Source organism: Cricetulus griseus, chromosome X, assembly GCF_003668045.3.
Source record: "Cricetulus griseus strain 17A/GY chromosome X, alternate assembly CriGri-PICRH-1.0, whole genome shotgun sequence".
NCBI classification, from domain to species: Eukaryota; Metazoa; Chordata; class Mammalia; order Rodentia; family Cricetidae; genus Cricetulus; species Cricetulus griseus.
This window is the reverse complement of record NC_048604.1, coordinates 1,790,603-1,816,171: the sequence shown is the minus strand read 5'-3', so window position 1 is coordinate 1,816,171 and position 25,569 is coordinate 1,790,603. Positions and strand designations below refer to the sequence as shown.

General features: G+C 49.6%; 1 protein-coding gene across 4 annotated transcripts; it reads right to left on the bottom strand.

Moving 5' to 3' along the window:
- Positions 1-657: 657 nt before the first annotated feature.
- On the bottom strand, positions 658-25,525 carry Hcfc1 (host cell factor C1). Of its 4 annotated transcripts, none has more exons than XM_027432480.2 (26): positions 24,024-25,525; positions 17,929-18,077; positions 17,463-17,623; positions 16,498-16,706; positions 15,633-15,717; positions 15,019-15,125; positions 13,851-14,030; positions 13,412-13,771; positions 12,962-13,122; positions 11,575-11,772; positions 11,035-11,259; positions 10,771-10,875; positions 10,329-10,548; positions 10,082-10,224; positions 9,810-9,948; positions 9,360-9,580; positions 7,320-8,823; positions 7,020-7,183; positions 5,816-6,389; positions 5,194-5,520; positions 4,928-5,046; positions 4,701-4,838; positions 4,084-4,269; positions 3,086-3,386; positions 2,566-2,629; positions 658-2,393 (listed from the first exon to the last, which is right to left on the bottom strand). In XM_027432480.2, exons 1-26 carry the CDS (start codon positions 24,214-24,216, stop codon positions 2,354-2,356), a joined length of 6,273 nt encoding a protein of 2,090 aa, XP_027288281.1. In that variant the 5' UTR covers positions 24,217-25,525; the 3' UTR covers positions 658-2,353. The 4 variants fall into 4 exon arrangements, with proteins under 4 accessions (XP_027288281.1, XP_027288282.1, XP_027288283.1 ...); XM_027432481.2 differs by having other exon boundaries at positions 5,194-5,517; positions 24,024-25,524; XM_027432482.2 differs by having other exon boundaries at positions 5,816-6,260; positions 24,024-25,524.
- Between the last annotated feature and the right edge of the window lie 44 nt (positions 25,526-25,569).

Below are 25,569 nucleotides of genomic sequence, written 5' to 3'. Positions count from 1 at the left end.
AGCATGGAGGTGGTATGCTTGGTACTCTCAGTCTGCTGTCACCTAGACCTGCCATCATTGAGCTCTGGCTATAGGCCAGGGTTGCCTTATCTCCAGGCTTTCTTAGCCTTCTGCCCAGATAACAGTATTCAACCAAATCACAGCTGTACCACCAACTGGCTGCTGGACAGCCAGGGTCAATAATTCTGCCTCTCCCTCTTTGGAGGCTTGGCTTGTGTACAAAGCTAGAGGAGCTGGTCCTGCAACATCCATCTCATGTCAGACACACCTGTCCTGCTATAGCTGACACTCAGGGCCTCCTGAGCTTATGTGGGAAGAATATAGAGGCTGTGGCTTACTTACATGTCTGCCAATGGCCAGGCAGGCCTTTACCTTGGTCTGTCTCTTAGTGGGAGAATACATGACCTGGCTTCCAAATGCAGAATCAGCAACAAGTGCTCAAAGAGCACTTGGGCCTATAAGGTAGCATGGCTCCAGAGGCTCCAGGTCCCAGTGGTACACCTTGCTCTGGAGCCTTCTGAGGGCAGTTGAGAATCTCTCACCTATGGTTCCTGGTAACAAAAGGCCTCCAGTGGCTCAAGTGAACCTTGGGCAGGTCCCAGCTCCCCCTTTCCAAAGGTTGCAAGATACTGATGACACAGGGGTAGACATCACATGGTTATTTCAAAAAAAGTCTTTTAATTGTTCAAAATAGCACAAAACAACATCGCACTATGGTAATATTGAGTCACAGGGATTACTCTACAATAGATGAATGGGGTAGTACTGTTCTCAGAAGAGAAATCAACGGGTGCTTGGGAGAAGGGATAGGGAAAACAAAGGGGCCAGGGCTCCAACTTGACTAAACAAGACATTTTCCACAGAGAAATATGATATAATACACTAGAGGCCCCAGGGGGTATGGGCCTAAGTGGCTGAACACATTGGCTGTCCATTTCTAAATCCTTCAGTAACTTGCTTGCAAGCATTACTCACCACCTAAAACTTGGGTCCTGGAGAGAAAAAATCCAGAGCTTGGGGGCAATGCTATGAAATTAATTACTGAGTTGTTTCATGTACCTACCCACAGCCTCTGTGGGTTATTTGGCATACCCCACCACCTTCCTGGTCTGCTTTCAAGGTGGCCAGATCCCACCTGTTCCCTGCCACTGCTGTATTGTTCAGGGTCAGTTTCTGTAAGTGATGCTGATGAAGGTGGACTCCACCTTCAAGCCCAAGCCTCTACATGTCAAGTGCTAACCCACAAGGAATAAGGTCAATTGTCACACACTGTTCCAAAAGCAGGCAGGGTCTAGCAACAGGAAAATTGAACTAGGCAGTGTCTACCAGGTCCTATCCAGGACACTCTGTTTCTCTCCTGCCCAAGCTGCTCTCTCAGCTTTTTCCCAGAAAGATCCCTGCCAATTATTAGCCAAAGGGGGGGGGGGAATAGAAGAAAGAAAATACGATACACATTCTGTACACAGCTAACAAAAAGGGATAAACCCCCACACACTAAGGCTAAAATTACAATAAAAATGTTAACTTCATTAATTTCAACTTAAAAATACAACAAATGCAGCAGTTGGTGATGTGGCCCCCAGGTTCAAGCAAGGTGGGCCAAAGCCAGGATCACTAGGGGCCACTCTGTGCCCATTGGGAGGATTTCACAGCCACTGCTTAGACCACCCACCACCCAAGGCTCCATCTTTCCCCTCATCTTTTTTGTAAAGAGGAAGGGAGAGGTGTTAAGTGGCAGCACAAAGGCCTCTGAGATATGTTACGCTTCTGGTGGGTTCACTGGGCAAGACAGATCTGACTAAGCTTGAAGAAGGGATAGGAGGTGCCTTGAAAGCAAAAGGGTAGTAACAAAACAAAATAGAACCAGACAGACATCCAGGATGGGGCACTTGCTGGGGAAAGCCTGAGGGAAATTGGAGGATACTCCTCCCCCCCCTCCAGCCCTTGGCTGCCTCTCAGGCCAAGGACGATGAACTACAAACAAGTGCAGGCTTAAGTGTGGGTACTACCTCCTTTGTCTTCAGCTTTAATTTCTCTACCCAAAGTCTCTGAACTGTCTAGTCATACTCCGCTCAGGGAGGGCACCAGGTGGGGAAAAGGAAGGAGCACAACTTGAGCTCATTTGCTTACTTGCCGCTCTTTCCAATCTGCTTTCTGCTTCCTCCCAACAGCAATGATAAAATGTGCTTTCTTTATTGTAAAAACATAGGGAAAGAGGGAGACTGAATGGTAGCCAGCGGCTGGTGAGGGTGAAGTGCAAAGGCTGGGTGGACAGGGTGGGAGGGTGGGCCAGGCCATATAGGGCGTTCCTGAAGCAGAGGGATCTGGAGGATCCAGATGCTGGCCAGATTCCTCACTGACCATCAGCCTTAGACTTCTTTGGAGCAGATTTCCTTATGTAACAAAGAAAGGAGAAACAGTTATAGAGGGTCCCAAGAACATCATAAAAATACTGACTCAGGACCCTATGTGAATATAGTCCCAAGCAGCTTTGATGAGAGGTGAAGCTTATTTCTACTCTAAGTAGCCCCTAAAGAAGATTCCTGAAAGATACCGGCTGCTTACATTTCTGGAGACGACATGGGCCGCTTGCTGGCTGGCTTGGTGCCCGAGCTGTCTTTACTGGTTTCTGAAAGGAATGGGATAGATAGTGAGCAGCCCAGCAAAAGGCAGGGAATACTTGGGTGTACTCTACTTGTCATGGTCCTGATTGCCCATGTCATTCTTCAGGTTCCTGATCTTTCTCTGCAGGACAGGAGTCAGAAATCCTTTTGGCCCAGTTCCTGCCCCCAATGCCCCTCCTGAGACAGATGCTTCTTAGAAGCGGGCCTCAGCCTATGATACCCATTTTAAGGGCCTTGGGTCATGCTGTTCTTGGGCCTAACAGCTTTTGCTTTCAAGCCCTCTAATCTTTCTCACTTTTTAGATACCCCAGGGTATATTCTGCATCCCCCAGAGCTCAAGAGGCTCTTCTATAACACCTTACACCCGTCTATCCCAATTTGTAGCCTCCCTAATCTAGCTAGTTATCTTGGCTCTCTGTGCCTTTCCTAAAAATTGCCTCAAGAGGCTTATGAATACTTACCTTGCAACCACCTCACTTGTGTAGCGGGGCCATAGCCCTTTTCATTTCGGGCAGCAATGCGGAAGATGATGGCAGGCTTGGTGGTGTAGTCAATGTGGGCATTGGAGAGGCTGGAGGACTGCACGAGGCAGGAAGGGCTAGGCCCACAGTACACTCGCATGAAGGCTAGCTGGGCTGGGGTAGAGCTCTTGGGTTCACCACCAGCCTGTGAGCTCTGGATGGCCAGGTACACAGAGTACTCGATGATCTTGCCGGAGGTCACAGACGGTGGCTCCCAGGTGAGGTGAGCACCATCTGGGCTCTAGAACCCAGGAAACAAAATCAAGCTTTGTCTTCTTCAGCCACTGTGGCTTTAGCCCACCCTGTTTGTGCCCACAGAAAGAGGGCCAGAAGTTTCTAGAATTGCTAATACCCCCATAAACAACCTCCCACAACACAATAGATATTCCAGGGGTCGGTGAGATGGCTCAGTGGTAAAGGTGCCTGCTGCCAAGCCTGATGACTGAGTTCGATCTCCGCGACCCACATGACCTCCTCTGACCTTCACATGAGCACCGTGGCACACCTATGCTCCCACACACACAAAATAAAAAAATGTAATACATACAAATTTAACCAAAACAACCCAGATATTCTACATCAAATTTCAAAAGACTTTAAAAAGAGCCTTAATACCCTCAACCCATCACCTAATCCATAACTTGTCACTTAGCTTCTTGGTGCTTTAGTTTCTGCATTTGAGAATAGAATTAATGGGACCCAGACCTCCCTGGGATTTTCAGGATTAGACTAAAGATTTATCAGTGAAGAGCCTGGCATATGACCTCTGTCTTCTAAGAGTGAGTGTGGCTACTTTGCCCTTATCTGGTACACTCTTGGTACAGCCACCCTCTGGCTCTGTTCATATGTACCTCTTTAGGGTAGAAACAGCAGACCAATAGGGGGGTAGAGACAGCAGACCAATAGGGAACAGAAAGGCAGTCCATAGAAAGACTCACCTTGCTGATTTTAATGGCACAAGGAGCCCCTGGGAAACCAGGTAGACATGTCTTAAAGGCTGAGATCTCACTAAAGGGCCCCCGGCCACAAGCATTGATTCCAGCAACACGAAATTTATAGGCAGTGCCTGGCTGTAGCTCCTGCTTCTTCAGTTGGTTATAGTCTGGGACTGTGCCTGAGTCATCCTAGGGTAAGAGGTGAAAAACCAGGAAAGAAAATGGCACAAGGCCTACAGTCAAAAAAGAATGCTTAAAAACTAGGGGGCAATTCAGGGCTAGAGTGCTTATCTAGAATGGCCAACATCCTAGGGGATCATGGGACCAAGACCTCCATTGAGTGATGGCTGCCCCCTTTTAGCAAGGCCCTAGGGATGTGGTGAGGTTAACTTTGTGCTGTTAGGAAAGAACCAAGTTTTTACTTTCTTACTCTCTGGGGGAGAAGGTCTCTACCTGGCTGTCCTCCCATTTCCTAATTGTTCAAGTAGCACAAAGGTAGAAATCTCCCGTGAGCCTCCTTGCAAAGTAGTAAAGCTAAGTTTGTTTATATGATAGTTGTCTCACAGGCAGGGTAGGATCCACCCCACCATCTAAGGGTGCCAATTACTGGGTATACTTACGTCTGACTGAACAGCATCATCTGGTGGCAGAAAATAGTGTGTTACCATTACACTGGTACCCTTAATGACCCCCACATCAAACCACTGGTTCTCCTTTTTCACAGGTGCTTTGCTGGGTGGGGGTGGCAAGTCCGGTTTCTGAAGAACAGGAATGAGATGACATCAAGTTCTTGAGGCCCAAAGGCAGGGTTGCTCCTATCCCTTGGGGCCCACTGCACTGAACTCACCACACCCAGGGACTCGATGCCATTGGCCACTTCAGTTAGGGTAGCTGCAGCCTGCATCTTTGCTGGGCTGGCTACAACAACAGGCTGGGGAGCCACGAATGTGTTAGTTGGAGTCAGGCCTGGGAAGAAACAAAAGTATCAGTGGGGAGGTTCTGTGTTGAGCCAGAACCTCCTGCAACCTCCACACCACCCTTGCCACAGTGTCTATCTCCCACCAGTTCAACTCTACCAACAATTTACCCCTGCCAAAAAGCAGCCCAGCTTACTCTCAGTGGCTGTTGAGGGCAGCAAGGCTACAGTGCTAGGAACAGCACTAGCTAGCTCGTTGAGGCAGTTGCTCTCGATGGATGGGTCATTGAGGCTGTCGGCTGGGGCCAGAGCCTCAGTAGGGAGGTGGTGCTGCTGCTGGGCTTGAGCTTGGACCTCCTGGAGCTGCTGCTGCTGCTGCACCAGAGCTGCAAGCTCCTGCTGTGTCAGTACAATGGGTATGGTGGTGGCCTGACCCTCTTGGCCCTCAGCTGAAAGGTGACCCAGTTCTGCTTGTGTCACTGCTGCTGCTGCTTCAGATGTATCCATGGGCTCCCCAGTGCCTGCTCCAGGACCAAGAAAACTACCATTCAAAATGAATACCAGTGTGCCTGGCCCAATGGACAGCAATGGTGTTCCTGAGACTTTCATTTTCCTTAGCTTTTATCTTGCTTTCACTGTATTACACCCTTACCACTGGGTCCCATGTCTTCTTTCTAGGCCTCCTTTGATATACACTATGTACTCTCACAGGAAGCAGGTCTTCATCTCAAGTTGTCCCCACACAGTGCCTTAGCCCTCCTATTAGGCTGTCAATTATCCCAAAGGGCCTATCCCTCAAAGATCTCGGCTGATACCTACCCATGACAGCCTGCTGTGCAGCCTGGAGCACAGCCTGGATGGCCAAGGCTTGAGCTTCTTCAGTGGCCGCAGCTTGGGCAGCTGCTTCAGCAGCAGCAGTCACAGCCAGCTCCTCTGGGGTGAGCCCTGTTACCATAAGGGTGGTGGTACCCGCCTGGGCCTCAGCCATCAGCTCTTGGGGAAGTGATAACTGATCTACTTCAGACTGTGTGGGTGGGGGTGGCTGGACCACTACAGTGGCCACGACAGCAGAGCTGGCAGGCTCCTGGCCTGAAGATGGGTCCCCAGTGCTGCTCAGATCCACGGCGGCCTGGAGCTCAGGGGTCTGGGAGGCTGACAGGACCTCGGAGGACTCCCCCATCAGGGGGGTGGAGGCAGACTGCAGGAGTTGCCGTGGTGGCAGCTGCTGGCGAGGCCCTGGTGAGACCTGGAGTTCCTCTGGGGGCTGCAGGATGTCAACAGCAGAGAAGGGCATGTCAGAAGTTTCTGTGTTGGCTATGGTCACTGTTATCGTGGCTGGGATGGGGACTTCGGAAGTCAGAGCCCCTGGGGTCTCAGTCAGTGATGAGATGTTCTAGAAAGGGAGAGAAGCCCCCGTCAGAGGGAGAGGGGAGGAGACGGAGGCTAGTACTAAGCAGCAGGGACAAAAAACAAGATGGCCTTTGTTTTTTCCTGTAGGCCTATGGTATCATCCATGACAGGCTGGCCACATTTTTTTTTTTTTTCGAGACAGGGTTTCTCTGTGTAGCTTTTGGAGCCTACCCTGGCACTTGCTCTGTAGACCAGGCTGGCCTTGAACTCACAGAGATCCACCTGCCTCTACCTCCCGAGTACTGGGATTAAAGGCGTGTGCCACCAACACCCGGCTCAGGCTGGCCACCTTTAACCCCATGCTAAATGTAGATGAGGAAGGAGGGTCAAGGAGCAAGGTGTCAAGTTTCAACTCATGCTCAGAGGCTTCACTGTAGAGACAAATGATGGAAAACAGCTAAGATGGAAACCAGCAGCAGAGATAAAGTACTCAGGCATCTCCAAGGAACTGTCTGCCTCCTAAGCACCAAGACTGCCCTTTTATGGTCTGGAAGAACCAAGGAGCAATACCATGTCTGGTACAAGGGTGACATCTGGTGTCCATCTCTGGAACAGCACAAACAAAAGGCATAGTGGTCAAAAGGCCACATAGGGGACCTTCTGGGAAGCTTACCGGAACAGAGGGACCTGGCACTGGTGTAGACTGTGTCACAGTGGTCACTGCTCGTGGCAATGTGGATGACACAGTTGTTGTGATGCCACTGGCGCCAGTGATGTTTGCGCTGTCACCTTGGGTGCTCACCACCTCTCCCTGATCACTGGCAGCTGGTGGAGGGTCTGTGGGTGTCAAAGGGGGGGACTAGTTGATTTCTACTTGCTTTTACCACCACAGGTTTCCTAGAAACTGCCCCCTCCACTATAGTTAATACAGCCAGAATATCTGTACCCTACTATACTGGACACTTTTACTTACCTTGGTTTGAGCTCATGTTAGAGGTGACAGTGGTGGCTGTGTGCGTGGTACCTGTCTCGTGGGTCTCACAAGGAGGGTTGGAGCATACCCTCTGTGTTGGGAAAGAAGCCAGCAATGTGGTACCAGCCTGGGAGGTGACAGTGGACACTGCTACCACCTCTAAGCCAGACTCCAAGGTTCCATGAGAGGGAGTGGCATCAGGAAGCAGGGCACCCACACTGACTGACATAGTGGTACCAGTGGAAGTGGTCTGGTGTGTCTCACAGGGACGGCCACCGGCAGGCTGCTGTCCACCCTCAGGCTGGCCTGCACCTCCATTTGATGTGGCAGTAGTAGCTGTGTGTGTAGTTCCCGTCTCATGAGTCTCACAAGGCGGGTTGGAGCATACCCGCTGGGCACTGCCTGCATTGGAGGTAGTGGCAGTGTTGGTGGTGCCCGTTTCATGGGTCTCACATGGTGGGTTGGAGCAGACTTGGGTCACGGTAGCCGAAGGGCACAGCAGTGCCTCTAGAGCTGTCATAGTCACGGTGCTGCTGGGAGAGCTTGCCTGGAGGCTCTCGTAAGTAGATGTAGGGATCAACCGAGCTGTACCAAGCTCCCCGGCACCCATAATGGAGAGGGCTGTGGTTGGGGTATTGGTTGTATAAGTATGGTATGTCTCCAGCTGGTGCCCTGTGGGCATGTCCTTGCTGCTGGGGACACTCAGCCCTACTCTAACACTTGGAAGAGCTAGCTGTACAAAGGCAGGGCTATGGTTCCCAGCCTCCAGTGCTACACTTGGCCTGAGCAGTGGGCCAGCTGGGCACGGAGCTCCTGTAGCCTGCACAGTCATGGTGGTGTTGGTCATATTGGTCTGCTGTGTTTGGCACTGAGGCTTCACAGTACCCTGGGTTCTCTCCAGTGTCCCAGGAGCCACAGTGATCCGCACTACAGTGGGATTGCTAGAGGTACGACGAGTGTCTCGCTGCTGCCCAGTGCCCATGCTGGACATTGCTGTAGTGGCAGTGCTGGTAGTGCCTGTCTCGTGAGTCTCACAGGGGGGGTTTGAGCAGCCATGCTGCCCAGCCATGTTGGAAGTAGCTGTTGTGGCAGTGTTGGTAGTGCCTGTCTCATGGGTCTCACAAGGGGGGTTTGAACAGACACGAACCACATTACCATTCTGTTGTCCCACAGCTGAGGTCACAAGAGAAGCAGCTGCCTCTTGTCTGTCACAAACAAACTGCACCTGGGTAGGCTGAGGATGTGCCCCAAGATTAGCCACAACAGTGGTAGTAGCTGTATTGGTGGTGCCTGTTTCATGGGTTTCACAGGGTGGGTTGGAGCACACCAGTGTCACAGTGCCAGGTTGTACATCACCCTGGCCCGAGTCAGCGATGGTGACTGTTGCCGTGGGCTGCTCTGTAGTAGGTGAGGCCAAAATGGATACAGGAAGGTCATGTACAGGCTGGGCCTCAACCCCACTGGGTGCTGTGATCAAAGTCACCTGGGTAGGCTGGGAGACAGGCTGGGGGGACACAGTAGAACAGAGGAATTAGTGCCTGAATTATGTGATTTCTCATTTGCCTCCCCTACTATCTTATGCTTAACATGCTGGCTGGGACCACCAATTCTGCTAACTAGCTTAGGCAAATCTAAGATTCACTTGCCCCATGATCTCAAAACAGTGACTTACTGAGAGACTAAGATGGACAGGGTATGAGGCAGAGCTGGGGCAGGAAAGGGAGTTGGCCTATTTGCTGGCACAAATGCCAGCAATAGATTCCTTACACACTTCTTGTCCAGTTTGAGAGAAAAAAACATGTCAAAAGGACAAATACACTATATGCACATACAATACATTACGAGATCCTATTGTCTGCAAACTGGACATAGCTCAAATAAGATATGCCACTGGGAAAGACTGAGACAGAGATCACACCACGTGTAGAAAAACTGTCACAGATGCAAAGGGTCGCAGAACAGCATAGAGGAGAAAGGCCGAAATGCCCCCTACATGTGACAGTGCTGCTATATGGTGGTACGTCTTTGGAACCTACTTACCTGCATTGTGATTGTGGGTGTAGTGAGCCCACCAGCAGCTGTCAGTGTGGTCTGTGCAGCTGATACTGTGATGGCAGTAGGATTGATCACCTGGCTTGAGAGAGTGGCAATGGTGCCCAAGGTGGTGATAGGTGTGGCCAGAGAGGCACTGGTGCTATGGGCCCCAGCTCCTGCAAGGCTAGTAGAGACAGTGCCTGTCACTGTGCCTAGGGTTGTGACACCTAATGGGAGGAAGAAGCAGAGGTATTACTACCACTTTCTATCTAGCAGCATGTCTCTGGAAAGGGCTAGGGAATGGGAGCTCTACCATGTAACCACCAAGGACAGAAGACTCTGCAGAGAGCACCTGTCATCACCCCCCCCCCCCCAGCCAGACTAGAGGTTATGTCAATAGGAAGACTGGAGGTAGAGCCCAGTCATTGCCAAGGACCTGGCCTATGGACCACACACCTGTAGTGCCTTTCACAACCAATGTGGTGACAGCTGGCTTGACAGCGGAGACAGTGACAGGGGTGACCAGGCGAACGCCGCCCATGGGCACAGTGCGGAGGATAGTGCCTGGCTGTCCAGGGGCTCCCTTTAGCACCACCTGGAACATTAGAGCAAAGTGCCACCAATGTCACTTTCAGGCTGACGGGACTATGCTGCCCCTATCAGGCCTGTTAGATGGACACATGTGGTCTGCATTAGACTGAGGTGAAAAGGGGGCATGTGTGCCTCACCTGGGTCACTCCTTGCTGCCCATGGCCAGTAGCAATCTTGGGGACAGCAGTGATAATTTTGGCAGGCGCTCCTGTTCCAGAAGTCATCACCTTGGTGGTGATAATTGTGATGGGGGACTTAATGCCAGGACTGCTGGTAACACCTGAATAGGGGGAGGGTCCAGAGAAAATAAGCTATGTAAGAGCTTCCCATCTTCTTCTTGATTTACACTCACCAGAAAGGGCCTTTTGAAAGCTGTATGTTTACCTGTGGCGCCTGCCTGGGTGATAATGGCTGACATGGGAATGGTCTTGATGATGGTAGTCGTGCCAGGTTTGGTGGTGCTGGGAGAGACACTACTGATGCCCAGGATGGTAGGCTTGGTCCCAGCCCCACTAGCCTGTGTGGTGGTGATGATGGTTGTGGGCTTGCCATCTGCTGATGTCACCAGCTTCAGGATAGTCCCTGCTGGCAGAGGCCCTTTGGTCTGAAAGGGAAAAGCTGTGAATGAAGACGAACTACTGCCAGAAAGAAATAGGTGTAGCTACTCTAACTCAGAGAATATTCTGAATACTATGGGTGCTATGATAACAGCAGATCTTTGAGCCACTTGTGCTCATGGGACCTTCTGTCCTTATCTCCCAGTACCCATTCATCCCTGTAGGCCTACAGTTTAGGGATGACTTCTGGGGGTACAGTGAAAGCTCACCTGGATGATCTGAGTCACAGGGCCTGTAGAGGCTTGGCCTGTGACTGCTGAAGTCTGAACTGGTTTGGTCTGGACCACTGACATCACTTTTCCCAGATTGGAAATCTAAAAAGGAAAGAATGGAACAGGCAGTGATCTGGAACCAAACAAGGGCATGGTCTGGGCTAGGACTGCTCTGGAGTTAGCCCAAGACAGTAAGTCACCAGTGACATTCATCATAGCCTGGCAGCTGTCACACACAGCCAGGTGGTGCCTGTCACTCACCAGAGCACTGCCTCCTGGGACAGAGATGGGGCTCTTCACTAGGGTGATGGTCTTGGTGACTCCGCCGACCACTGTGGTCACTACCTGGGCTTGCTGGGCCACTGTCACGGTGCCTGATTTGTGTACCGTGATGATAGGGCGGGTAGATGTGTTGGCAGCAGAGGACACAGATGTCCCCACTTGGGCAGCTGCAGTCTTTAGCATGCGAGTGGCTGGGTTGCTCACCTGGAAAAACAGAGATGAATGAGGAAAATAGTGGCAACATAATGTGTAGCTTTGATGACCACCTGTCCACCTAGCTTGGTTGGCTGAGCAGCAAAAGAGCAGCCTGAACTCCCCCACAAGTCTAACCTAAGGCTGCACACAATTAAAATAACTGCATGTTCCAAAGCCCATGCCAGTACCAATTATAAACCAATGGCCTGAGGGTTGGTCCAAAGCCTGGAACGAATGGCCACTGCTTGTTCAATCATAGTGACTAGAAGTCACCAGCCCCAGGGCTACAGGCTCAGAACCAGGGCCAGAAGATACAATGCTCACCATGACAGGAGAGGAGGCCACCTTCACAGTGGCTGGAAGAGTGGTTGTGCCAGGTGTCACAGCCACTGTCTTGACAATGGTGGTGCCTGCTGGGACACTCAGCACTGTGGGTGCCGAGGAAGGAGGGATTTTTTGTGTGGCAGCGGCAGCAGCAGCCAATGCAGCCATTCCACTCATCTGTGGGTTGCTGCCAATCACCTGTGGTAGGCACAAAGCATGTGAGCTGCAAGGGTTCTATCTGCCACCTGCCACCCAACTCCATGATCCTTTTAGAACCTGCCAGGGGGACTCAGTATCATCCCTTCCATTTTTCCTAATGCTGGCTCCTCCTCTTTCTTAGTGCAAGCAACAAGTAGGAAGGTGTTTGCCAAGCGCCTTTTTTTTTTTTTTTTTTTTTTAAAGAAATGGTCTCATGTAGCTCAGGCTGGTGTCAAACTCATGAAAGTGACCTTCAATTTCTGTTCTTGCTTCCATCTCTCAAATGTTGGGATTACTGACACGTAACACTACACACTTGGCTTATATAGTCTTAAGAACTGAATCTAGAGTTTCGTGCAAGCACTCCACCAACTGAGTTATACCCTACAGTGCAAGAGAAGATTTTTAATCAAACAGCATAGTCAAGCTAGCCCTGAGGCATATGCTTGCAGTCCTAGCTATTCAGGATTCTGAAACAGATCATAGCTTAGTTAGGCCCTGGTCAAAAGTAAAAGCTGGGACTGTAGTCAGTCTGCAAAATACTTCCCTAACAGGGTTCTGTCCCCAGTACTGCAGAGACAAAGAAAGAAAAAGACCAGAGCCAGAACTGGAGATGTATCTCAGTAGAAGAACACATGCTTAGCAGTAATGGGTTTCACATACAACACCCATCAATACCACCATTGCTACTGCTGGGTATGATGGTTCATACTTATAACTCCAACACTCAGAAGGCTGAGGCAGGACAATCTCTCTAAGTAGTAGATAACCTAGACTACAGAATTAGACTGTCAAAACCCAAAACAAACAAACACAACCCTTCGGTTAGATATAGCTCATTTTTATAGGTCTGGGTCAAACCCAGCTAAGCAGATTTTCCCCTTGGCTTTCCAAATCAGGAAGTCTACACTGAAAATTCCCCAAGGAATATACAGAACATTATTCCCCCTTGAGGCATTATTTTCAATGCAGCAACACCTTACAAACATCAAAGGCATGTTATGTACAGTGTGGGAGCTGCTGGGCTTCACGCAAGCTAGGCAAGCATTCCATCAACTAAGTTAAATCCCCAGTCCCAGAGCAGTTAAATATTTTTTTAAAGATCACATGAGAACTCTGTTTATGCTACTGGGTTACCACAAAACCCACTCAGCAAGACACAAAACTCTACTCAGTAACAGATGCTCACCGTCCCCTGGGCACTCTGTGTGGGTACAACCATTCGCACACTAGCAGGCAGGGAAGTCACAGTGACAGGGGCTTTTCCAGCCTGGCTGGCAGGTCTCATAGTGACCAGTGGGGTTCCTGTTGTAGCCTGAGGACCAGTCACTTTGAGAACGGTAGGAACACCTGATAAGAAAAGAAGTTTGATCATCAGGAGGTCCTCTTCCACACATTATCCCAACACTGCCAAATTTAAGACAAACTCGAGCTACTCCTTGTTCTGTCTGTTCTTTATGTGTGGTTCTTCTATGTCCTCAACAGTCCCTGCCAGCAAGACAGAGCACTCTTATCTCCTAATCCTCAACAAGCCCAAAGCTAAAATCCACCAATGAACAAAGCTGCAGCTACTACTCTAACAATGAATGACTCCAGTGACTAGGCCCTACTCCAAATGCCTTTAGCCCTTGTGGCTTACCTTGAGCCCTGGCTGCAGTGGGCACAGAAATGGAGCTGCCTGGTACTGTCGGCAAGACCTGGATGGTGGTAGTGCTTGGGGGTGCAGCGGCAGCCTGGGGCACAAGTGTGATGCCTACTTGGGTCAGTGGCTGTACAGCAGGTGCAGCTGCTGCAGGCGCAGGGCTCTTGGGAGGGTTGGCAGGCACAGATGGGACAGGATTGGGAGTGGGGGAAGTGGCCGTAGCAGCCGTGGCAGGAATGTCATATTTCTGGAGCTGCAGAAGGTAACTGTCGGCTGTTGCTACTGCACCCCAGCTAACCTCCAGTGAGTTAGTGTTAGCTCGTACTAGTTGTACTCTGGCTGGGGGTGGTGGCTTTTCTGTAATACAACAATACAACTGTTAAGATAGGGAGTGGAGAGGCTTCAGTAGTGGGAATGGCAGTGGCCCAGCACTTACCTGTCTCCAGATACCACAGGTCCTTGCAGCAGACCTGGTTGTTCCAGGCCTTTCGGTAGCCATCACGGCCACTCCAAATGTACAAACGAGTATTGATGGCAACAGCACAGTGACCAGCTCGAGCTCGAGGAATGTTGTCTTCCAGTGTATCCATCAGGATGGTTTCCCAGGCCATGGTATCTAGAGGTTATACAAGACCAAACAAAAACAAAAACAGACAAACAAACAAACAAAACCCATAAAACAAACAAACAAACAAACCAATCCTGCTCTCCCAACTCCCAAGTTGTCCTCTATTCTTTCATTGTTGGGGATGGCAAAGTTATTGGAGTATCACATTAAAAGCTATCAAAAATAAGGCAAAAAATACCATAAAAATTATGGTGGGAAAATTAATTTGGGAGGCAGAGGCAAATGGATCTCTTGAGTTCAAGGTTAGCCTGGTCTACAAAATGAGTCCCAGAATAGCTAGGGCTACACAGAGAAACCCTGTCGAGGGGAGAAAGAAGGAAAGAAATTAAGAATAAACTGGGCAAGTATTTGGGCAATATAACAAAAGGCCTAACTCCTTGTACATAAAATACAATAAAGAGATAAGAAAAGATTGATACAATATATGGAAAAAATCAAGTAAAGACCTTAAGAAAATGCATGCATCTTCAGTCAAAATAAGAGCAACTCTAAAATTTTTGTTATTGAGATGGTTGTTTCACAATGAAGACCTGACTGGTCTTGAATTCAAGAGATCCACCTGCCTCTGCCTCCCGAGTGCTAAGATTAAAGCCATATGCCATATTAAAAATGTAATACTCACTGTGCAGGGGTATGAAATGATCTCCAAGATATAGTAAGGAAAAAGGGCTACTTGGACCTGTGTATGGTAGGCTAAAGTCCTAGAGCTACTGCCTGTATAGAAGAGACCCTGCAACGGGGTACAAGAAACATCTCTTTATTGTACGTGCTTTTGCACTTGTGGATGCCAGGCACATATGAAGAACCTACTCAAACTAAAAGGAGTGCTGCCTGAGAGTCCTCTACCCATTGGATACTTCTAGTGAATTCTAGAAAGATCCATGAGCCCAGGTTTGCTCCTGTACACTGTAAACATCTCCCAGGGCCACCCCACCCCACCTCAGCCCTGGCCACTCTAAGCCTGAGGAGGCCATACCCAGGTTGAGACAAGCCAGTGTGTTGGTACACTTCCACTCCTTCTCGTGTGTGGCCACTTTGACATCATCCATGACAAGAGGCACCCAGCCACCAAATACATACATTCTGGGAGGGTGAAGGAAAAGCAACAGAAGATTAAAAAGGAAGTAACAAGCTAGAGGCTACCTCTTTTACCCAGAATATACTCAATTCTCTAGAAGCCCCTGGAAGTCCCTGAAAATTCACGAAGCTGTTTAATATGGCACTTCCTACCTGATGGTATAACTTTACAAAGAACTGTCATTTGAATGGCAGGAGAGTACTGTTTGGCTCATCCAAGGTGCATCTGAATCTCCATGAACCCAACACCTTGCCATTCACAAAGAATGCTGTTTGTGTGAGGAGCTACAGCAATCTTACTGGCCAAGTAAGGATCTCAGGTTAAGTTACATGCAGTCCTTTCCACCCTAAATCTGCCTTCACTAAACTATAAGGTCGGTATGGGGCAGTTGAACGACAGACCTGTCAGAAAGAAGTCTCCTTGGAATTGAGGGACAGTTGACAAAACTGACTTGAGAACCCTTCAGGAGTCAGGGGCAGCTCAGGACAGGGAAGAAAAGAACAGACACTCACTTGTTTCCTATGGTGGTTGCAGAATGGAGGCTTCGAGGAAGGGGTGCCACCCCACTAAGGCTGGGCTTATTCCATGTCAGTGTCTCTGCAGAGACGGAGAGAAAGAGATTACCTATGCTGGATCAAACACCATAGTCCCAGGACTTGGACCAAATGGGCTCTAAACCAACATGAGAACTGCATTCCTGTGGCTCCAAATCCCTCAGCAGGCCCTCCAATTTATTGCCCTAACACCTATGTTTCAGCATTTCTAAAGCTGTTTGTATGATATGTCCAAAGTTTCTTCCCAAATGTACCGGGCACCTGCTATAAGGCAGTACTGCTCTCAGGGATGACATAAAGGTGTCAAGCTCTCCCCAGCTTCTCCTTTATACTTCTATTCCCTGTAGAACACATTTACACTCATGCCATCTTAGCACTGGACAGACCACACTTTAGGAAGCAGTGTTATGCAAGTTTTACTTATGTTCAAATGCTTGTGTGCTCTGATCCACAGGGCAATATAACCAAGATCTACCCCCACCCAATCCATCACCTACTTTACAGCAAAAGTAAAAGGTATAATTGGTCTACGGTAACCAATTTTACTGTGCTAGCCATATCAGAATATACCAATCCACATACTGTCCATTGAAGAGTTAATAGGGACTCTACCCAAATTGAAAGAATTCCATTCTAATAAGATTGTACTTTCTTTCTATGCTCCTGACAAGCCCAACTGAACCTTAATCTGTTTCTTATCTACTGACAAGGCTAAGGGGGAACACTAGCTCCCCATGAGCCCCACTTCACCAGTCACTCAAAGGCCAGCTACCCAGAAAACTGGCTTTGCTCTGAAGCTACTGGAACAGCAGCAGCTTCTTACCGATGTCCAGGGTCCAAAGGTCCCCTAGCCTGCAGCCACTCATCCCTCCATAGATCACCAGCTTGGATTTCTTGTTATCTTTCTCAGTGTAGACCACAGCAGTATGTGACTCCCGAGGTGGAGGCAGGACTCCATAAGTGATGGGGATGTCCCAAGCTACCACTCCAGAGCCTGGCCGCAGTTCGAGGATATATAAGTCATTCAAGTACCTGAGGAAGATCATTTATAGCAAGTCTTGAGCACATACACCAGAGGCTTTACCGGGTATCTCAGTGAGCAGTAGATTTGTTAGAACACAAAAAAAGCAAAGGCTAAGACCAGGCCTTGTGGTGCACACCTTTAATCACAGCACTGGGGAGGCAGAGGCAGGTGGATTTCTGTTAAGTTAGAGGCCAGCCTGGTCTACAGAGCAAGTTCCAGTATAGACAGAGCTACACAGAGAAACCCTGTCTTGAAAAACAAACAAAAAAGGAACAAAGATCATGGAAACCTTGCACCTGAAGAGGGGACTGACTGCCAGAATCTTACAAGGTGAGTAGAGTTGGAGCAATGAAGAGGTGTATGTGTGAAGTGGCAGGTCCCTTCAGGATGTATACAATGCCAGACATTATACTTGGACCTCTCTAGAGCAAGGGGATGCCAAGCTTGGAATTACCTCCAGACAATAAGGCCTTAGAAAATACCCACCAGGAAATGTGTAAGCAACAAAAGTTGCAAAGGAAGCAACCAGGTCTAATTTTGGTCTAAGGGATCCCAGTGTGAGATAAAGCAGGCTTCTACCTTTTGCTCAGCTTTCTCCTACAAGACCTACTGAGGGGTTCAGATTTCAAAACTGGGAACTTCTTGAAATGGCATTGAATGCATTCTCTCATTGACACCCAGCAAAGGAAAAGAAACATGTCTCTGTACCTGGGGCAAGTAGACCCACCCTAGTGGTGTTCTCCAGAAAAAGGACCAAGTCTCACCTCGGAATGTTGTTCTTGGGGTCCTCACTATCATTGGCTAGACCCCCAAATAGGTAGCATTTGTTGCCCACAAGGGAGAAGCTGTGTCCAAGCCGAGGACATGGAGGAGGCCCATTTTTGGGCGTCTTTGCTTTCAGTCTCTTCCATTCCCAGCGACTGGCCTGCAAAATCAAGACTTAAGAGAACGACTCCCGAGATGAGAAGGACTAGGGCAATTTGTGGCACAAGGAGAAGATGGTCTGGAGTGAGGGAGCATATTACTAGAACATGCAAGTCCTAAGGAATTTGGTCCAGTTCTCTCCTTTGACACTGTTCAAGGTGAGAGCAGCCTTGGTAAACTCTTAACTGACCCCTTCTACTGCCTCTCCTGTCCTAACTCTCAAACACTGTAAGAAACACTATGGAGAATCCCATGGGGGCTGAGGCAGTGTAAGAACCCAAGCCCAAAGGGGCTCTATGTTGTTACCTGGAGTTCATAGAGGTCGTTGCTGTATTTTCCATACTCCACCATCCCACCAAATACCAGTAGGCGAGTACCATCGCACACAAAGCCATAGGCTGCACACCCTGGAGGGATATCCCCTCTCACAGCTGGGATGAACCACTGGTTGGTCGCTGAAGAACAAAAGGAAACAAGTGAAAACATCCAGGAGCTTCTAGAACTGGAGCCCCCCACCCCATTTTCCCATTTTTCTTATTCCTTAAGTCTTGAACTTTCCAACTCCTAGTCTTCAAATGTAGCCAAGAGAGCAGAGACTAAACTGCCATACTGTCCCTTAAGAACACCGTCACTCCAAATCTCAAGTCACTCTAGCCAAGCCATCTGCAGAGCCCTGATTTTCAAACTACTGCACAACTGCATGCTCCTCATCAAGGCCATCTCAGAAGGCAGTAAGTCACCAACCAAGATGATTCATCAGCCTCCAAGAATCTAGTAGTCCCTGACTTCCTTCACCTACTGTTCACATGATCACAAACTTCTATACTCCAAATACCCTCTAGGGTTTATGTTCCTTCTCTTCAGAACCCATTATTCTCTCCCTGTACCAGTTAAGACAATCAGAGCCCATAGGTGCATCTGTAGGTGGTTCTAGAAACATCAACTATTATGGGCTGATGCCTTCCCTCCAATGCAGGCAGTTAACAGGGAATAGGGGTCATAGCTTGCTGGCTCAGAAGAGAATGAGGCAAGAATCAGCATCTGCTGACCTCCCAGGCCTTGCTATCTCTGCTTTGACTTCCCTACTGGCTTGTCACCTAGGTGATGATCCACAAGCTCTATGGCAGTGCCCCCTTCCCCAAGTCCAGAATATTCTCAAGCCTGAGGTGGCAACTGCAGCAGAGTGTGACAGAAACTTCTCAGGAGCCCCTCACACTTCTAGCTGGGAGTGAGATGGGGAAGTCACCGAGAAAAGGCAAATCACACCTCAGGCACCTCCTGGTTCCCCTAGGATATAAGACGGTGGCCAAACCTTCAGCTGGGACAGAGCCCTTTCCTAGCTTGCCTGACAGTTTGCTCTTTCATATCTGCAGTGGCAAGGACTCCTGTAATGTTATAGGAAAGCATGCTCTTCTGCCATGTCACATATTTAAAGATATTTTCCAAAGTCGCTAAGTCACAGAAGCAGACCTCCCCATGTACACTACACATCAGTCAGGTAAGATCTGAGAGGTCTGTATGAAGGATTTCCAAGTCAAGATCAGTCTCCCTCCTAGGAGTTGATGGGAGGTCAGGTTATGTTTTAGAAGAGGTGACACAGGAAGCATTTGAGGACCAGTCTAAGCTGTTCATCTGCTTCTCAGCCATACTGTCCACACAGAAAAAAAGGGAAAATGCTTGTTTTGCTTTTTTCCCCTGTATTCAGATTCATTTGGGAAAAGCCTCCCCTCCCCATTTATAAATTCCTGTGTTCTCAATTCCTACGGTCCATAAGCAACAACTGCACCCTGCAGTGACTTAGGGAGGAGGGTCTCCCCAGGTGCACAGCTATTGGACTCCTCAGTGGTTTAGCTGAGTCACTGAAACAACACACTGCCTAGCCCCCATCCTGTGCCATTTTCCTGCTGGAGCGATGAAGCTTGTTCTGCATTCATGTATCCACACACCCAAATACTGGCTCGACATTTTTCCTCATTCCTAGTGCAAAGATGAACCAAGAAATGTAGGAGCTTTGAATATTGAGGCAAATCACAAGTTGGGAGAGATGGTCTTAATCTGTGGAAGGAGTTTTTCATCCAAGGTAAAGCTAACAGGAACCTCTGAGAAAGCCCCAGTCCAGCTCTCAGTTAATAAAAGAAAAGAGCCCAGAGCATGCCTGTAATCTCAAAACTTCAAAGATGGAAGTAGGAGGATCAGTTCAGGGATAGCCTGAGTTATAAAAGACCTTGTCTCAAACAAAAACACAAACAAAAGAAAAGACTCCAGAACCCAGGAAAAGAAACTCAACCTGAAGTCAGAGTAAAACCCAACAGGAATATGAACCTGATTCAGAGTCTGTCTCATGTACGGGCAGCCCCTCACTTAGCTGAGAACCCTTGTGTTAAAGACATATAGGTAGTGGTGAGTCATGAGGCAAGGCTTGGGTGAAAGCTAAATGGCAAATGGGATTAACCTACAGCTTTCCCACCATGCTGATTCACTGACCAACTGGCCAGGCAGATGTTAGCTAGGATGTTCCTGGCCTTCCAGATCACCAGCTTCTCCTAAGAGACCTAAGAGGTTTTAGTCTGGTTCTAGAATGTTCCTTCTGGCAAAGCAGAAGCCTTTCCCAACTCCCACAAGTCCGTCAGGGAGTTCCTGGTAGGAAGATTAATTAACACCACCTCTTCTTATCTCTTCTATGAATCCCTGTTTTACTGTGAAAGTATATGACTTCCCCCCTCTGTCTTACAAGTCTAACAGCTGCTCTCCCTTGCCCTCAAATACCCAGGGGGGTATCAGGTAACCCAATTGCTAGGTCCCTCATTCTTGACATGCCTGGCATGTTCCTGGTCCTCAAGTCTGCCCCTCACCAAAAGAGGGGAATTGAAGAAAGGAGGTCATCTGTTTTCAGGCTCCTGAGTAAGATACTTTTTACCTTCCTTTTCTTCAGCCCAACTCCGTTTGTATCTTCTGCCTCCCAATCACCACCTAGACTGATACCCATGCAACAGAGAACACACTGGAGTTCAAGGAATTATCTCCCTTTCAGTGTGATTGGTCACACAAATGCAATCATTTCTGATGTGGCAGACCCCATGCTGGAAGGCACAGAGGAGTCCCAGCCTCCTATTTTCCATCCAGTAGGTAGGTTGTACATCCCTCCAGTGATGGGAAGAAAACCAGGAAGAGCCTGGGACCATGCCCAACCTTTGGGAGCAAAGGAAGGGTGATGAATGACCTAACTAAAGAAGGTTTCTCTGAGTAAAAAACATTTAAGCCAGAGCTTTAAAAAGTAAACAGGCTATTTCCTAATCAGCAAAACTAACAGGCCAATCAGGAAGTGAGCCTGCTAAGAAGGAGGGCCTAAAATAGATGGGGGAACAGAAATGATACCTATTTTAGTGAAATTTAGGTACAGGGACGTTATAAGGCGGTGGTTTTCTTATGAACTGAATTAAGAAACAAGTGGTATAGCTGTTGCAGGAGACAGCTGGATCTCTGTGAGTTTGAGGCCAGCCTGGTCTACAGGACAAGTTATAGGACAGGTAGGGCGGTTACACAGAGAAACGCTGTCTTGAAAAACAAAACAAAACAAAGCACATACGCATGAATACAAACAAGTGGTACAGCAGTCCCCATAAAGGCTCACACTCTGGCCCACCTCTACCACTAGTCAGTTCAATGTTCCTGGACTTGTCACTTCCCCTCTTGGACTCCAATTTCCTTACATGTAGGAAGTCCCTTTAGATATTTTCCAACACCAACCCTCAAGAGTCTATGGTAGAACTGGCTTAGTGGTATAGTATTTGCTCAAGGTTCTGTTCTACATCCAATGGGGGAGTTGGTGACATCCAATATCCACCGAGGCAAAGTAGCCTGGGAGAGGGAACAATCATACACACCCAGCTTCAGCACAACACACTCCACCCCAGACTCTGGATCTTTGGGCTTGAGGCCTCTTGAGTAATCTGAATCGCCTCATGAAAATAAAATTCCTCCATGGACAATTGCAACCTTAAGACCTACCAAAAGACAGTAAAGGGTCTCTCAGCCCGTGGTGATTGCCACTAAAAGGGGCAAAGCCATGTACACATGCACTCGCTAGCATACACAAACCCAATTAGTTCACTGGGTAACCCCTGGGTAATTATATTCTACCCCCTGCAAACTGAAGAGTTGACCAAGACAGCCAAGTGCACATATACCACAGATCTTTTTCCTCTTTTCAAAGAGGAATGTTATCAGACCAGCCCACTGTATAAAGGGGTAAGGACCAATCCCACAAAAGCAAAGGAAGACAGGCAGAGATATGAACAGATTATGAACTCAGGCCTCTTTGGAAACAAAACCAAGGTAAGCAGCTGTTGGGAAGGATGGACAGTCAGGGCAGCACCAGGACTGTTAGAACTTGGAGCCTGACAAATATATGACACTCCCTGAGCCTATCAAAACAAGGGGTACGCCTTTTAAGGTGAAAGCGGGGTTGGCTAGTTGCTCTCTCAAGTCACCTAAAAATGATTCGAAATTGTTATTCTTGGAGGATTCTTTGCTGTAAGCTGACTTTTAGAAAGCTGGTAACCTCCTAACACTCAACCTCTTTGCAAAATGGTAACAAATTAACACCAAAGTCGTCAATTGGTTTCAAAAACTAATGAATATGTAGAGGTCCTAGGAAGTCAAGACAGAGGCTTCCAATGGACTTTGGAGCTGACTGTAATTAGGACCCTGCCCTAGTTTCTGAAATTGTATTTCTCTGCCAGAAAGTCTGCTCCAGGCCTAAACAGAAGAAAGGCATTCCAGAGAAGGGAGAAGGTGCTGCTGCTCCTGTGGAGGCCATCTCTAAAAACAGCTCTACCACTCCACAAGTTGCACCCCTGCCCTTGGCCTTACCTTACTGGGCTAATTCTTGCCACCACAGCTGTCTGGGCTGGCACAAGCATCACCAACACCACCCCCCTTTCTACAGGGGCTCCGAGAAAAACCCTGCTCCCTGGAGGCAACAGGTGCTGAGAGACAAGGAACTCGAGGGTCATGAACAACCCACCCATCAACTTGGAAGGGGGAAGGCCTTCACACTCAGCCTGGTGGGGGAGGTGCTAGGGAGCTGCCAGAAAAGTCTGGCTCCAACCCTCACTGCATGAACTACCCCAGACCATGACCTCCTGCCTGCTTCCTACCTCATCAGACCAAGGAGGCAGGGGGGGGGCAAAAGAATGGCTTTGTTCCACACTTGGTCCCGCCCTCACAAGAAGAGAAGGTGCCTGGGATGGCAAGGGCCCAGAAAGGACGAAGGTATATGTAAGAAGCTAAGGAGATGACAAGGAAGCCCTGCAGACTGCACCTCCTGCAGTAGAGGGAAGCTTCTAGTCTACCACAGGCAAGGGGGCTGGCTCTGTCTGGTCACACTAGTATTCTAGGCTCTCACTGGACACAACTGGCACATATTTCCAGCCTTAGCAAGTCCCAGCACTCTTCCTTAGGGCAAGGCAAAAGTCCTGAGGGCCTTTGGGCAGTCAACCGGCAACTCAGGACAATCCCCTGTACTAGATGTGCAGAAAGTGCGGCCACAGGGGAAGGATGCGACAAAGCTTTCTGCCCTAGAGGCAGAGCAAAGGAACCAGGCAAGGAACAACATGTGGCTCCCATAAGGGAGGGGGCAGAGGCCAGTCTGCAGATCAGCCATACCTGCAGACAGATCAGGCTCCTCCCATTTTCCAAGCGTTTGGGGAAGGAGGCACTAGAAGGGAGTGTTAACCCCTTCAATGTGACAGGAAAGGAGGCACTGAGCTCTCCGGCCTATGGTGGGGGTGGGGGACCTCAGCTGTTAAGGACCCACATTAGGAAAAGAAACAATTCGAAGAAAAAAAACACAAAAAATCCACAACTCGTACAAGTAATTTCCCAACTGTATGTGAGAGTCCCATTAGGCTGTTAAAAGTCTGCCCCTTAAGAGTGCTTCCCTCTTTCCTGGGTACACAGAACAAATCTGTGATGTAGAAATTGTCTTTTCTCCCGAACCAGCATGGGCGCTGGAGAAGAGAGAGCGCAGGAGGGGGGAGGATTCCGCCTGCGCCAACAGAACACATCCGCTGCCGCGCCAGCCCCAGCCCTAGCCCGCTGGGTAACGGTGTACGTCTGAAGTCACCATTGCCGGCGACATCCCCTCCCCCTCACCAGTCAGACTAGAGGGTTTCTCTAAGTACCAAAAGCAACCTTTAAACACAGGAGAGTCCGGGGGTGTAGAACGGAGGTTGAAAAACTAGGGAAAAGCAGAGATGGCAAGCAGAGCAAAGAGAGGAGGAAAACACATCAGGGGAGCGTGAGAGTGAGATGAAAGGAGGACAGAAGATTGTGAAGAGTCAAGGAGAGTGAGAGGAGATGAAGGAAAGGCTTTGAGAACCCAGCGGGCTTACACTCACCAGTGTTGTACACGTGTAGTTCGTCCACTATTCCTTCGTTACCGCCGCCAAACACCACTATGAGCTCCTTGATAGCCACGGCACGGTGACCGTGGCGGGGTCGGGGCACGGGACCCGACCAACCCACCACTCGTTTCCAGCGGGGCTGCAGAAGCACCGCTGGCAAGTTGGCGGGGGACACAGCCGAAGCCATAGTTCCGGTTAAGGATGCAGTGGGAATAAGTTACTGAGCGTGAGGGAAACCCTTAATTCTTCACACACCCCCTTTCGTCTAAGGCAGCTCTCACGGAGAAGCGGCTCCTTACACAGCGGTGGACGACTCCATGGAGGCCGCCATCTTAACTATCCTCCTTCCCTTTGGCTCTTCCCTCCTTCTCACTCGGCTCGTCTCCTTTAAAGCTTCTCGAAACTGTAGAGCACCTACTCCCGAGAAGCTGGAGGCCACTGAGCGCCGCCGCTCTAACTATTTGCCCGGGTGCTCCCGCTTAGAAGCTCGGGCAGGAGGCTCTGGGAGCCGCCATCTTGAGACGCCTCTCTCTCCTCCCTTCCTCAGTCGTAGCCCTCCCCCGCCGGAAATGGCGGAGCCCCGGCCCGGTTCCCACACCCCCCAGTCCCCAGCACTGGCTGGCTTCCGGGGCGGGTGGAAAAGAGCCACAAATGCCTCGGTTGTGTCAACCCCGCCGGCAGTCAGACCACAATTGTGGAAGCCGCCATCTTGAGCTTGTTCTGCTTCCCCGCCCAGCACTTAGCACAGTCGTCGATCGAAGAACAATCCCAACGCTCCTAAATAAAGGCGCGTCAGAGGCTGGCGGAACCGGCTCGAACTCTTGGGGGTCACGCGCCGTACGGCTCGTGAGGTTTCGCACCTCTCCCTTGAGTCCGCCTCTGCTGTTCAGGCTGCGCCTGCCACCCTGGGTGCCGCCATCTTGAGACTGCTTCCCCTTCCCGCCCCCCTATTCTCTTCTTCCTGGACAGCTCTTCCACAGCAAACCAAACGCAAGGCAGCGTCCAATCGTCGCTTCCCTTCCTATGACTCCTTCCCTCAGGACCCGCTCGAAAGATGAGGAGTTAGGCCCCGAAGTGACAACTGTACGGCAGGAGCGGTAACGGCAGGACGCTCATGCCTCCTCCCTGGGAGCCGCCATCTTGTGTGAAGAAGTAACAACTAAACATGGCGGCGGTCGGGCGAGGGGGCGGAGTCAGAAAACGTCACCGCTCCCCCGCTCTCGCATGTCTCCGCCTCTGGGCCCAAGCCTCTTAAAGGACCCAAGGCTCATAAAGAATTAAATCTTCTTAAAAGTGCAATGTGCTGTCTGATTGTAGGCGAGTTGGCGCTGTTGCGCAGTAGGCTAGAGATAGAGCTGAGCCCGGGTTAGGTGCAGTAGCGCCCCGCCTTGCGCCCCCCCTCAGCGCTCCTCCACGCCTACTCCCTGGGAGCCGCCATCTTGCCACTTCCCCACGCCCGGCCGTCTGCAGGCGTCAATAGCGACTTTCAGCACAAAACAAAGATGGCCGCGGCATATGGGAATGCCCGGATGAAAATGTA